Below are 15774 nucleotides of genomic sequence, written 5' to 3'. Positions count from 1 at the left end.
AGTAGAAAAATTTAGTGAATACTAGTCGAGATAAAAAGGCTTTTGAGATGAACAGAAAATTAAGGATAATAGTAATGTAAGATGACGATGTTAGTAAAGATGGATTAGTATATTATAGCCGAGAATGTTTGTATATAAGAGTAAGGTAGATAGTATTGTATAGCATCCGGGAATGGGATTGAGGGAAGATAATAAAAGGTGAAGAGTTGGAAATAACTGTACATCTGAAAGTATGGAGGAAAAAGTAGAAAGAATTAGGGTTTAACTTTATTTAGTGGGAAGATATGGGGAGATATAGATGATAGGGGAAATATATTAGGATATGTAATTGAATGTAATCAAGGGTAGTGGTGGACCGTATGCAGAAATGTGAGGGAAACCACTACCTGAAAGCCTTATGATGATAAAAAATAAACATAAATATGAATAATGGGAATAAAAATATAGCCAGGGTTAATAATGAGATGAAAATGGGTATACAAGAAGTTTCGGAAATAACAAGCGAATTGCTGGAAAACCAGGAGAACATGAGGATATGGAATATAAGGTGAAGAAGCAAATACAAGAGTAACAAGAGGAATACAACGAAACCAATCGGAATACAATGAGAAGAATTCATTGCAAGGACAGCAAAGGAAATACCAGGAGTACAAGTGGAAGACAACGAAAACACAATCGCAAAGAGAACAAGGGAAATAAAAGTAAAATATAAGTGTAAAAGACGGATCACAAGGAAAATATGAGAAAAATGGAATATGTGGAGAATAAGAGGAATACAAGAACAACAAAGGGAGTACAAGGAGAACAAGGCAAGTGAAAGGAAAGAAAGGGAAAGGGAAGGTAAACAAGGAAGAGAGTGGAACAGGAACAGAATTGCAAAGCGGCCAAGGCGAATATAAGGACAACAAGGGGAAAGCAAAGAGTACAAACGAAAGGGAAGGAAAACAAGAGGAATTCAAGAAGAAGAATTTACTACAAGGAGAACGAGGGAAAGACGTGGAGAAAAGGAGAAGTCGTTGAGGAGAAAGAGAATTGAAGGAGGAAAAGCACATACAATTAGAACAAGGAGATGCAAGAAAAATGTAAATAAAATGAAAACGACAGGAAAACAGGGGGAGAAAAAGGGGAAGGTAAGGAGAAAGTGAACATAGGGAATATAAACAGGACACTTGGAATACAGGGAGAACCATGGGAGTAAAAGGAGAGAAAGGAGAATACAAGTAGGAAAGTAAAATACAAGAAGAAGGGGTACTAAAACAGAGCATACAAGGAGTATACGATGAGACCAAGCAGAATACAGAGAGAGCAAGAGGAATAAAAGGAGGTCAATCGGCGCATAAGGATAACTAGAGGTATGGAAGGAGAACAAGTGGGAGAAAAGGAAAAAAAGCCGAGATACAAGGAGGACAAGGGATTATCAGGAGAACAAGGAGACTACGAGGAAAACAGGGTAATTACAGGCAACGGGGGATATGAAGGAAACACAAGATATACAAGGAGAACAGAGGAATGGGAAAACAGGAATGTACCAGGAGAACAGTGGGATGCGAGGAGAATAGCGGGACACGAGGAGAAAATTTTGGATAAGAGGAGAACTTGATATGAGGAAAACAGGACGATACGAGGAGAACACAAGATATACGAAGATATATGAGAAGAACGGGGGAATGCGAGGAGAACATTGGGAAGCGAGGATAATAGAGGGATACGAGGAGAAAATTTGGGATAAGAGGAGAACTTGATATGAGGAGAACAGGACGATGCGAGGAGATTAGGGAGATATAAGGAGAACAGCGGGATACGAGGCGGAGGAGCGTTACGAATAGAAGATTTAAGGAAAACTAGAGTTACGAGGAGAAAACAGAGATACGTGAAGAACAGGGGAATACCAGGAGACCAAGTATTCGAGGAAAACAGGCGTGGATCGGGAGATAAACCATAAGAATAGGGAGTATACGAGGAGAACAGGTGTTGGATACGAGGACAGGAATAAAATATGAGGAGGACAAGGGGAATACTCGTACTTGGAGAATAGAGGAGGATACGAGAAGAACAACGGGGATATAAGGATAACAAGTGGAATACCTAAAGAACAAGGTAATAACTGGATAAGTTTAATACTAGGAGAACAAGGGTAACACCTGGAGAACAAGGAGGAATACCTGGAGAACAACGCGAATACCTGGAGACCAGGAGATATATCTGAATAACAAAGGGAATACAAGAATAAACAAAGAAAATACAAGGGAAATGAAAGGAGAATAAAAGAAATATGTGGAGTACAATTGGACTACAAGAAGAACGAAAGGAATACAATAAAAACAGTTGTAATAAAAGAAAAACAAGGAAAATAAAGGTAATGCAAGGAGAACAAGGAGCATGCAATTAAAAAAAGAGAATGCGAGAAGAAGGGAAATGAAGGGAAAACAAAAATGCAAGGTAGACAAAGGGAATGAAAGGAAAAACAAGGCGAATATAAGGAGAAATGCAGAAAAATGGCCATACATTGAGAAAACGAGGTATACAAAAAGAACGAGGGTATTCAAAGACGACATACGAGATTTAGAGAGAGAAAGTGGAATGGTAGAAGAGAAAATAATGAGAAAAACGGAATACGTGGAAAATAATTGGATTACAATGAGAACAAGAGACGTGCAAGGAAAGAAAGAGTAAAAGAAGGTCAACAAGGAAAATACAACAACAATAGAAATGGAAGGCGCACGGGGCGAATATAAGGACAACAAGGGGAATGCAAGGAGAACAAATGGAAGAGATAGGAAGCAAGGAGAACACTGGTAATACAAGCAAACGAGGCGAAAACAGAGAGGAAAATTGAAGACGTGGAGAAAAAGAATACGAGGAGGAAAAGGTCATGCAATGAGAACATGAAACGCAAGGAGGATAAGATTAATAGAACGAGAACGAGGGGCACAAAACAAGGGGAATAAGAGGAATATAGATGGAATAACTGGAATATAAGAACTATAAGAGGAATACAATATTAACAATTAGAATAAAACGACAGCACAGCGAATGCAAGCAGAAGACGAGGAAATCAAGGCAGAGACATAGAGGATAAGGTGAATATAATGAGGAAAAATGTTATTGTAAATAGAATAGACGATATGGAAGGAGAACAAAAGGAATAAAGGTGAACAAGGGAATTATAAGGAAAACGAGGTAAGCCGAGTAGAAAGGGGAAGTCTAAAGAAACCAGAAGACGAGGAGAATATTAGTAGGAAAGGAAATAGAAGGAGTGTAAGAAAAATTCAAGGAGAGCGAGAAAGCGGAATACAATAACAAGGCATATACAAGCGTTACTCAGGATTGCAATGAGGGCGAGAGGAATATAAAGAGAATAATAGGCATTAAAAGACAAAATAGTAATAATAATAATAATAATAATAATAATAATAATAATAATGTGAAATATTGTTATTGAAACTTATCTAAGTTATCAGTCAATCTGAATACATTAGACATGTAAAGATAATTACTTATGACTATCATTTATCTATTTTAATGAATAGAGATGGAACAATTTTTTCGTAAACAAGGTACCGTTCAATAATACTGTAGTGTCTTCCTAAGTGAATAGTTTGGTAGTTAGCGACTGAAGTTACGTTTCTTACTCCAGTGCAGTTTTATTAAAATGGAATAAGCACCAGCACGTATTTTCAAATTGAATGTTATGGTTGTTCTGATACTTTGTCTAGAAAGGAATTGTTCCACCTCTAGTCATACACTTAAAGTTTACTTCTCTTACGTCTTAAACAACAAAATAGGTTACGGAAGATACTACACTTTTTCATCTTCTTCTTCTCTGCTCTCAGTTCCTCTTCTGCTTCATAGTCGACAAATTGTATTTCTGCAAAGAGCAAAATGAACATGATCGTTAAGCGTGCATTCACTGGCTTGCATTGAATGTCATATTAATAGCGCGATGATTCGTAAGAAAATCATACAAAACCATTTTATACATGTTTTGAACGCCTGTAATGACGAATATTTGAAGTTACGGTTTCATATGTTTGTACATTTCAGGCGTTCTTCTATACGGCCTATAAAAGACTATAGAGCATACGATGTAGTCTATTTTCAGGGTTTTGCGTCAGAAAATCCCAAATTAGCATATTTCGTAAAAATATAATTTTTCGGATTGTTTGTAAGCACATAATATTTTTGTTAATTCTGCTCTATGGCGGAAAATCCTTGCATATGAAGGGTAGGTGTGGAAAAGCCCGAACAACCACTCTCTGCCTTTGTTCCTTTGCACTGCTGCAAAACAAGAAGCATTCCCAAACACCCCTACATACCATATTTTCTCTGTTGGCACGCCAGCAGTCTGAGTGTCAAGTGCGTGATTTTGTTGTATTATATGTACGGATTGTGTGAATCTGTTCGTGATGCCTCCTGCAGAATTATTATTAGTAATATTAGAATTCTAACAATACATTTCTCACATACAAGGAACCAGTGTGAAGACAAAACTAGACAGGGTACTTTCGAAATATCTTGGTTGCAGCACTGTGCTCAACCTGAATGTTACAAAACCACAATTTGTACACAAACATTTTGTCAACAACTTCATGTGATGTTAAACGATAATTCAATATTCAAAAATCTCCTTGTAAGCAACAGAGTATGACAACAGACAAGCTTCAAACGCTATTGGCTGTGTTTTGTAACCAGATAAAGTAAGGTAAACTAAGAAATGAAGTGCACATATTGGCTCTTGGTGGAAAATGCCTGACATATCATTCTCATTTTTTTAAAATAGTAGTAAACTCTAGTTACATTGGATTTTGCATGCTTTTGCAAATGTCTTGGTTTATTATGCACATTTGAACATTTTGTGTATAAACCTTGGCCTTATTTATGAGTGTATGTTTGTGAAGTCTCTCCAAGCGAAGTACCAATTTAAAGGGTCACAACTTGACATCTTTTCAACCCTAGTTAATCCTTCACATCACTTCCCATCTACCGCGCTAAGTTTTTCACCTATCCGTTACTATCCGTTTGCAAAAGAAAGCCATTAGAATTCTATGTCAATCAAACTATCTTGAACATTGTCGACCTCTTTTCAAACAATCACAGATATTAACTGTCATAAATTTATATATACATATATATATATATATATATATATATATACATATACGACCTAGTCCTTTACACTCCACAAAATATAGAAAATTACTCATTAATAGCCAATATACATGATCATGAAATTAGAAATAGTGAACAAATTAATATTCCATACTGTAGATTACATAAAACTAGTACAAATTTTTCTGTCATGGGGATGAAATTATAGTCTATAATAAGCTTCCCAGTTAATATTATAAGTTACCAACCAATAGTTTCAAAGCTAGATTTTATAATTGTCTTTTAATTATTCCTTTCTACTCTGTAGATGACTTTCTTAACATAAATTCACACGAAATTGTTTTAATAAATAAAGTTATTTAGATTAGTTACGAATATTATTCTGTTGCTGAGTTTTTCAACACAAATTTGTATGAAATTGTATTTTAATAAATAAGTTTAATCCCAATTTAGTTAGTTTTCTTCAATTTAAAAGTTTCAAATTATTTCATGTTTTCATTGTATTACTTAAATTTTACTGTTTCTGTTATGTGTTTTTAAAAATGTATTTATATGTTTTTTCAATGTATTCTGACGAAGCCTAAAACTGTATGTCTAATGGCCAAATAAATTGAATTGAATTGAATATCACACCTGGCTAAACAAGCTTTATGTGGGTATAATAGTGATTCACATCAATGTGGAAAAGACTGGAAAAAACAAATAATATATAACGTATTCCAAAATTACCGCAAATTTCATAATCTCAATAGAAATATGCAATAATAAGCAGCTCCAAATGAAGTAAAATTGGAAATCAACATGCTTTTATGTGCATCATTTAAAATTTGACTCGCGTCAGGAAGAAGGAGGGGTAGACTTCCGACACTTCATCTGTGCACTTGGCCGACATCAGAGCGGCGGAGGGTTGCCTCGCTACATCTTCAAATATATGAGCTGTTCAGAGCAAATGTGTTAGTCAAAATTCTGTAATGAGGTTCAAAGTAAATAATCTGTTAAATACAGCGCAAAGTAGCAATTAATATGCCTTCTTGCTATCCACTGACTACTAATAGTTTAAATAAATTTAATATTAGTTGCTACTTTGCGCTGTATTTTACAGAATGTTTATTTTAACCCTCATTACACATTTTTGACTTGCACCACTTCTGCTCTGAACGGCTCATATATCATGCACATTATCTTACCTGTCGAAGATGTAGGCGTACCTAGCCAAGAATAGAACAAAGTGCCGCTCGCTTGTTAGAGCTCTATGCTCCACATCTGCACACGCACTTACAGAACTACTGTTACAGCAAATTAAGTTAATTTAACATGTATTACAGCATTTCAGCGCCACTTCGTAGCAATGCCGCATTGTCTTTGGTCCAGGGAAAATATAATACATTTTTGTAACTGAGTGGCGGGAGTGAGTTTTTCCATAAAGACGAATATATTCCGTAGACTAAAAATACAGCCCGGCTTTCCTAAAAAAATGGGGGTGATGTACTGCGTATTTACCAATTTAACTTTTTACTTTTCGAAACATCAACCAACCACCATTACTAAAAAGTCTTTATCGACCGCTTTAACGTTTCATTGCGATCTGGAATTTAGATTCAAACATAAGCGAAGCTACCAACCCAGCGGCTGTAAAGCATTTAATATTATTAATGAACAATTAAGTAGAATAAGAAATTGTAAGAGAAATATTACAAGAGGAAAAGGAAGTACCTTATTAATGTGCTCAGTAGTCCATTTTGTAGTTGGAAGTCCTTTGTTTTTTTTAAATTATGTTTTTGAATAACTTACTACGTTGTGCATGCGTTATCATCATTGAAAGGGGAAAGTATAAGGGTAAACGACAGCCAAAATAAGCGCAAGTCTCTTTCAAGGCTACAGGCATAATATATTCCTGTCCTGACTGCCTGCACACTTGGGTAGAAAGTAATAATAAATATGATTCGCTTCGAGTTGTATTTTGTCTTTTATTTTAGCATTATATTTTCTACCACATTGAAAAGCTAGAGAATAGCGTGTTTAATTAATGTTCTTCCTTTCTGTAAGGAACTTAAATCAAATATTTAACAGCAGGTTTTACGAACTGCGACAAATTTAACAAGTAGTTTGGACCAACTACTCGATAAATCTCCTCTTCGCTACCAGTAATCGAACTAGTGCGTAGCTGGAAGCGCTGCCACTTCAGGATGTAAACAATTACTGTACCTAAAGAAGGATCGGCGCCGCTCCACAGTGTGATCAGGCTTGGTGTTCTGGGGTCCCGGTCGTGGCTGCTCGACGTCTCCATCTGTCCCCCTTTCCGTTGATCTGGATTCTTTCTGGATGCTAGAATAACCGACAGTACGGTATGAAGGTTAGTAATGAAATTATGGTTGTTTAGGCATCATTGCTAAGATTCGAAATTTCCTGAAGAATACGAAAAGCATCACCATTTATGATAGGAAAAATATCTTCCCTAATAACTAATCTAGGTTCAAAATGATTTATGTGCAACACATTTTAGGAAGATAGGAACTGGTCACTCTACCCCATTATATCCTGGCTTAGTTGCCTCATAAGTGGTGCCTTATTGTTATCATTTACGAAGCTCAGACAGTTGACTGGACAACAACAAACTGTAATTTCCTTAGCTTGGAAATTGTCACGATTATGCACCTAAACCATTTGTCGCGTAAAGTTGTATTTTTCGGGAATTTAAACGCTGAAATATGAGACGCAGGTCCAGTATTAGAATTACAACCCGGTACACAACACGAACGGCCCATTTCACGACGTAATTAACACAAGAAAACATCATAACAAAACCACGTGGTAATCCTGCTTGGACCACCACCGGCGCCATTTTGGCTACTATCGATACCTGCATTCAGGTCTGAGTATTGAAGGTGGTCTTGGTTTTACCGCGTGAATTCTTGAATTCTTTCAAACCACAAGGATTGCATACACATAATTAAATACTTAATTTTTAATCACCAATAGTACTATTGCGAAATATTGAACCACCAAAATTATGCAATGGAACAAGATTTGGAATGAAAAATCTCATGCAAAATGCAATAGAAGTGACAATATCAACTGCAAAACGAAAGGAGAAAATGTTTTTATCCCACATATTCCTATGATGGCCACTAACATGCTATTCCATTTTAAGCAACAGCGATTTCAGTGCGGCTAGCATTCGTACTGACAGTATGAAAATAAAGCTCAAGGATAGTCGCAGACATTGGTTTAGGCTTAGGAAGTCCGTGTTTTTCCCAATGTCAATAATTGCGTAACTTGCTTTCGAGTGAGCACACCGGAATATGTATATACACATTTCAGAAATAGAGGAGAAAACGAATTATATGCATATAAAAAGCAACTCATTGATAGTTTTATCATGTTCCTAATGTAGTATGTGAATGTACATAAGCTCACTGAAAATGACACTTTCTAAAATATGCATCCCTCAAAATAGTATTGCCCATTTCAAAAAATGTGTTATTGCGAAATTCTATATGTGTAATCTTGTTGCCAGTTATTTCAACTTAGTACAATATAAAATAACATTATTCCAAATATTTTAGGTTCACGAAATGATAAACAGCTCATTTACGAGGCTAACATACTAGAGTGGTGATTAGAACTGTTCTCCGTTTTCTTTTTACTTCTAAACAAACTTTAAAAATGCCCTCCGGTAACATTTACAAAACAGTAGATAGAACTTCGTTATTATGAGCCCTCGATTGTTCGGCTTGGTTAAGTGGTCATGATTTTATTGTCAAACATTCATTTTATTAAAAATATTTCAATTTTTTAACACGTTTTCTTATTAAACGGCAAGCTAGGACGGTGTTGTTAATGTAGTTTAAGACAAAGTATCCCTTAACATTTAAAAATGCTAGAACATTCGTAATTACTAACTTCATTCAAGAAAAGAAAGGAAATGCATGAACTTACCTTGCTGTATGTCTGTTCCCATTCACACATTAATTTCAGTGCACTCTAGTGGCAGGAAGAGAAAAAGACATTTCTTGGGACGAAGTGTGAAAAAATAAGAACCAAGAAAAAAAGTACACTTCTTTCCTATTGCTTGACATAATAATGATAAATTCATAACATAAAGTTCCAAATATTTCTATGCGTGATGTGCCTATAAATTAAATGGAGAATGCGACTATACGCGCTTAAATATCACCACAGTGAGTGGACCCAAAGCACGGAGCCTGAGGTTCAGACATATTTTCAGCACATAGAGAAAAAGGCCGCCAAACAAAGCGAACGTTTTAATGGTTGGTATCTAAGAAGTACACGTAATTTACTATAAGTGTAACAGAATTGATTAACTATGAACAAGTGGGGAAGGAAACGTAGAACACGCCGAGGGCGATCTATCTGTAAATGGCTCTTACACATAAAATTTGTGACTACTTACTCCCAAAAAGACGACGAAAACAACCACAAAATACATATTTTAAACAGGACCAGCAGCCACGTCTTCTATTTCCCTCCTCATCATCTTCTTGTTCTTTATCTTCTTCTTGCGCAAATGATGGTAGGCCTATTGACATGGAATCTTCCTCATCATCATCTTCTTTTTCTTTTTCGGATGATGGTGCTGGCATGGGAGTTGCTGGTATGGGCGCTGTCATGGGAGCTTGAAAATCCTCCGGGAAGTCGTCTGCAAGAAGCAAACCGAACTTTGTTGTTAAACATCCATTGCATTCACTGGCTTTCAGTGAATGAAATATTAATAGGGCGAAGATTCGGATGCACCTGCATGTTTTTACTGTCCATTTGCAAGCCATACGATTTTTTTTTTATGTTTTGAACAACTGTAATGAAGAATATTCAAAATTAATTGTACGTATTTTTGCTTATTTCAGGCATATCTATATATAACAGAGAATTGAGCATGCACTGTAGCATATTTTCAGTATTATATGGCATGAAGTCCCAAATTAGCATATCGATGGACTAGATCTAATACCACGTACGTGATTTTTTCCATAATTTTCAGGAGAGACATAGAACTTTTATTATATATATTTGTATGCATTTCAAGCACTGAAAATCACAGTAATCAGTAAGAATACTATGTCTGAATTCTATAAGCTTCATGTTACTGTGACACTCTAATTTGAAACTTACGGCATATATCAAAGACGGACATTTGTCGTCTCCGTAGTTTTGATCTAGCGGCAATTTCTTGTTCCACAGTGTTCTTTGTAATATTTAACGCAATTTATTTTATAAATGTAGTGTTAGAGTTTGCATATGGTTTCACTATAACTGGAAAAAACATGAAAAATTGTATAAAAATCCACAGCTATCTAAATTTCGATCTGAGGTCAGATGTCCGCCTTTGATATTAAACTACTCATATAAAACATGATTTGAATTTGGATTAAGTTCATACCGAGATAAAGCTACAAAATGCATGTTTCTCAAAACTTTAAATTTTGAGTTGTTTCCCGTCGATATTGTATTCCTGTTCTGACTGACTGCACACTTAGATGAGAAACAACGATTTAATAATATGATTTGATTATGTTTACTGTCATATTAAAAAGCTAGATAATTTTGTGTTACTATGTTAAATGAAGTCCCGCGCCGTGGCGTCGCGGTCTAAGGCATCCCGCCTAGGACTCGCGTTACGGAATGCGCGCTGGTTGGAGTCCTCATGGGGGAAGAAATTTTCTCATGAAATTTAGGCCAGTGTATGGGACCGGTGCCCACCCAGCATTGTGATGCACTTGGGGAGCTACGATAGGTAGCGAAATCCGGTTGCGAATACCAGCTATAACGGCTGGGGGATCATCGTGCTAACCACACGATACCTCCATTCTGGTTGGATGATGGTCCACCTTTGCTTCGGCACGTGGGCGTGAAGCCAGCAGCCGGCTGGTCGGTCTAGGCCCTTCACGGGCTGTAGCGCCACGGATTATTGTTATTATGTTAAATGAATGTTCTTCCTTTCTGTCAAGAACCTAGTTTGTTTGAACTTCAGACATTCAAGAACAAGTTCTGCGAACTGCGACAAATTCAACAAGTGAGTCGGGCCACTGGTGAGAACTGGCTGAATGACGGCACTGGAGAAACGCCCTATTCGCTACCTGTAAGGATTCAAGTCTGCTGAACTTGTGCACAGAGTTCATGGATATCAAGAGTACCGCAGTCCTTTGCGTTGGAAATGCTGACAAATCATCCAGTTTTATTCGAGCGCTCGCTATTTTCCATATATAATTTTATAGGAAATTATGTAGCCTAAAACAGAATAGAATATTTTTAATTTTAAGGTCACGGACACAGGCCCGAATTGAGTTTTAATTTAAATGTTCCTGTTCTAAGCGTATTGAAATGGAATAACAATGGCGGCCGACTAGCAGTTTGAGCTCCACGGACTCTGCTTGTGGCACTTCCTCAGGATGTAAACAGTTACTGTACCTTCCCGGCAACCGAAATCGAAGTAACGAACATAACGGTCCAGCTCCTGCTTCCGCAGCTCCTCCAGCCTGATGCGCTCCTCGGCGGATTCCACCTGCGTCGGCTTTGCCAGCTTGTCAGTTGTTTCATGTCGGGCTAAAAGACAGTTTACGCACTATTATACAACTGTTTAAAGTAATTTAAAGAAAAGAGCCTTCTTAATTAAGTAGTTGTCATTGATTTCCCTGCGACGTAACCACTCGGACGGACAGTAGCATGACAACATGTACGTCACTAAACTATTAAAAACAACTTAATCATAAAAGTAAAGTCTGAAAAAGAATCAAAAGATGAAGCACGTAGTAACGGTTACTTCTAATATAGGTATAGTCATACACTTAAAATGTACTACTTCTTAAGTTTCTAACAGCAGCAACAAAATAATTGAAAAGGAGATATTACCCTTCTTCTTTCTTCCAGTCTCCGATTCTCCTCCGTTTTCCTCTTCTGTTGCAGAGTTGGCTGATGACGATGACGTATAATCGTCATAGTGGAAATGGGAAATCATTAATTCTGCAAAAAGCAAAATGAACTTGATCGTTAAGGATGTGTCATTGCATGCACTGGCTTTAAACCCAAAATATATAAAAAAAATTATGTAAAACTTAATTTATATATTTTATCCCAATAATGAGTGTATTTGGACACAAACGTGCACTTTGTAAAAAAAAAAAAAAAGAATCCCTCGTAAGATTACATTTTTTAACGTGTAGTTTGAGAGCACCCACGACAAGGTCATGCAAACGCCAATAATAAACATATGCTACATTACCAATCAATCAATCAACAGAACTTCTTAATGTATTCAGCTGTTTACTGAAAACATAAAGTCCACTATAGTCTATTCAGTTTTTGTTTTTCCTGAAACTTGGACTCTCACTTTGAGAGAGGAACAGAGATTAAGGATGTTTGAGAAGTTTTTTAGGAAAATATTTGGGGCTAAGAGGGATGAAGTTACAGGAGAATGGAGAAAGTTACACAACGAGAACTACACGCATTGTATTCTTCACTTGACATAATTAGGAACATTAAATCCAGACGTATGAGATGGGCAGGGCATGTAGCACGTATGGGTGAATCCAGAAATGCTTAACTTATGCAGTGTTAGTTGGAAGGCCGGAGGGAATAAGACCTTTTGGGGAGGCCGAGACGTAGATTGGAGGATAATATTAAAATGGTTTTGAGAGAGGTGGGATATGATGGTAGAGACTGGATTAATCTTGCTCAGGATAGGGACCGATGAACAGTGGTACCGATCATCTCAAAACCCGGCCAAAAATCGAGTTTTTCAAAATGCGAGTAATAGGGCGTACCCCACCTACCATCGTTCTATTATGTCTTTGGGTCATAAAACTGCAACTGTCACAACAATCTCGGTTATACTATGACGTTATAAACGAGTTTGATGAACAAAAAGGTAGAATCGTTCTGCAGTTAAATGAAAGATGAGTAGGTAAATTATTTTCTAAATATTCATTGTATTTAGTTACTGCTCCCCTTCTTTTAAATATTGTTACAGCCATTGATGTAAACAATTACTGTACCTTGAGAGAAGACGGATTCGATAGTTTGTGTGGACGCCCGAGCCATCACCATCACTCTGGGCTCCACGTACAAATTGAGCTCGCTGGTCTGTATGGCTGCGTCCGTCATGTTCCTCTCTTCTGTTTCGGGTCCAGCTGAAAAGCAATATTATTCTCAGTTGAAATCGTCGTTATCACAGTGATTGCTAGCTATTGAAAGAAGAGAAAATTGAAAGTTTTGAGAAAACTACATTTTAAAGCAATATGTTGCTATGAGAAACCAAAGGATCATTGAAATTACTCCGTAATTCTGTTAATAGTGTTTCATATAGCTATGCTACAAGTTTCAAATAATTAGAACGTGTTAGTTGGATTTTTCACAGCAACATGAGACTTTAAAATTCAGGTTTCCCATAACTTTAAATTTTGAGTTGTTTCCCTTTTGAACTGGGCCGTCTATATACATTTAGACTTTGGTGGGGATACTGACATGCCGCATAGAAGTGAAGTCTTCCGTGTCGCCTCAGTAGCTCAGACATCTACAAGTCATGTAGAGAAGAGCGGATTCGATCTGATCGGAGTGAGTTTTATATCCTGAATAACTCGGAAATGGAGTTTTACAGAGTCATGGCACCGATGTTTTAGTTTCTTTAACAGAAAGTGGAATTATTACTGCCCAAAGCCTATCAGTTATTATTAGGCTTGACTTCCCCCCCCTCAAAAAAAATCGAACCATTACTTAGGAGAAAGTTTGTCTTCTTCAAACAAAATTGAAAACAAAAAAAATCGTTATAAAAATGTTCTCTAAAACATAATTTTAACGTTATTCTGATCGTAAGCTAATCTGACCAGCAGAAGTTAGTTTGCGTCTACTCATACTTGCGAATAATGTTTCCACTTTTCGTCTTTTACGACTCTTGCTGCTCTCCTGAAACTATTTCCTAGGATGTACCCTACTGGGACCAGGTGTCAATTTTCAGGACACGATACTGGTGATTCACAAGGTCTGATTGCATATAACATATTTTCCGTGCAAGTTACAGTACAATTCAACCACTAACTGTTGTTAGCTAAAATTTCCCTAACACTGGGATTACTTTCAGTCCATTTTTAAAACACTCTGTATAAGTTATCATTAATAATCCTTACAATTACATAATGTCAACACTACCTCGTCTCCTCATATGTGGCCTAAAACTTGCTCTTTCCTTTCAGAAAAATCACATAGTCCTCGTCAGAAATGTAATAGCTCCCTCTCCGTGAACTGCGGTATTTTACGGGAACAAAAAGAAATATATTCATTCATTCAGTGTTCTGTCCAAGGCCAGGCCTTTCACTGCGAACCCAGCTTTCTCCAAACGTCCCTATTTTCTGCCTTCCTCTTTGTCTCCTCTTATGATCCATATTGCCTATCTTAATGTCGTCTACCATCTGATAGCTTTTTCTGCCCCGAACTATTCTCCCGTTCACCACCCCTTTCATTGCACCCTTCAGTATGCAGTTTCTTCTCAGCAAGTGGCCCAGCCAATTTCTTTTCATTTTCCTGATCAGTTTCAGCATCATTCTTTCTTCAGCCACTCTTTCCAACACAGCTTCATTTCTTATTATTTCAGTCCACATCACACGTTCCATTCTTCTCTATATTCACATTTGAAATGATTTTATTCGCTTCTCTTCACTTCGTCGTAACGTCCACGTTTCTGCCCCTTACAATGCCACATTCCATACAAAGCACTTCACTAGTCTCTTCCTTAGTTCTCTCTGCAGAAGTCTGCAGATGATGCTCTTTTTTCTATTGAAAGCTTCCTTGGCCATTGCTATCCCCCTTTTGACTTCCTGGCAGCAGCTCATGTTACTGCTTGTAATACACCCCAAGTATTTGAAGCTGTCCTCTAGCAGTACTGCCTCATTTAGAATTCGCAAGTTTACCTTCTTTATATTTCTTCCTATAGCCATGATCTTCGTCATATTTACATTTATCTTCATCCCATATTGCTCACAGCTGTCATTTAGCTCCAATAGCATATCACTTTGTATCATCTCCTTTTCAGCTAACAACGCCATATCAGCAGCAAATCTTATACACTTTATTCTTCTGCCCCTTACTTTCACTCCTCCAATATTTTGAAAACTGTTTTTCACTAAATCCTTCAAATAGATGTTGAACAGAGTAGGTGATAAAATGCGTCTTCAATGTACTCATCTCCCAAATTCACATATATATATATATATATGTGTGTGTGTGTATATATATATATATATATATATATATATATATATATATATATATATGTATGTCATAGCTGCCCCTGCAGTGCTTTTATAGGGTTTCATCACTTGCCGATTGCTGTCTACCAGCTCCACGTTTTTGATGACCTCTTCCCTCCCGTTACAAAATGCATGCGCTTACCTAGCCACGGTACCATATGGTGAAGTCTCTCTACCACAAGCTTCCAGTAATGCTGTATGGCATTGTCGAGCCTCTTGCAATCTGAATTTTAATGAAGCACCTTTGCTCGTATTTGCTAAACATTCTAGAGCACTACAGATAAGTGTCTACTAATTAAGCTCACTACAGAAGTCTTATAAATCAGATTACGTCTTCAAACTCACAGATAACACACATCAGATGCTCTTCTTTCTCATTGTTGTCAGCTTTCATAATTTACCGCTGATA

General features: G+C 36.9%; 1 protein-coding gene across 1 annotated transcript; it reads right to left on the bottom strand.

Moving 5' to 3' along the window:
* Positions 1 to 3629: 3629 nt before the first annotated feature.
* On the bottom strand, positions 3630 to 9741 carry LOC138715693 (uncharacterized). Its single transcript, XM_069848757.1, has 3 exons — positions 9524 to 9741; positions 7315 to 7434; positions 3630 to 3868 (listed from the first exon to the last, which is right to left on the bottom strand). Exons 1-3 carry the CDS (start codon positions 9738 to 9740, stop codon positions 3747 to 3749), a joined length of 459 nt encoding a protein of 152 aa, XP_069704858.1. The 5' UTR covers position 9741; the 3' UTR covers positions 3630 to 3746.
* Between the last annotated feature and the right edge of the window lie 6033 nt (positions 9742 to 15774).

This window comes from Periplaneta americana, chromosome 15 (assembly GCF_040183065.1).
Source record: "Periplaneta americana isolate PAMFEO1 chromosome 15, P.americana_PAMFEO1_priV1, whole genome shotgun sequence".
In the NCBI taxonomy this organism is placed as follows: Eukaryota; Metazoa; Arthropoda; class Insecta; order Blattodea; family Blattidae; genus Periplaneta; species Periplaneta americana.
The sequence above is the reverse complement of the archived record's forward strand: the minus strand, read 5'-3'. Positions and strand labels throughout refer to the sequence as shown.

Coding starts and splice junctions, on each gene's coding strand:
- LOC138715693 (XM_069848757.1), bottom strand. CDS start 9,740: ATGACAGCGCCCATACCAGCAACTCCCATGCCAGCACCATCATCCGAA. Junction 7,435..9,523: donor TTTTCGTCGTCTTTTTGGGA/GTAAGTAGTCAC, acceptor CGGTTATTCTAG/CATCCAGAAAGAATCCAGAT. Junction 3,869..7,314: donor CGGCGCCGATCCTTCTTTAG/GTACAGTAATTG, acceptor TGCTCTTTGCAG/AAATACAATTTGTCGACTAT.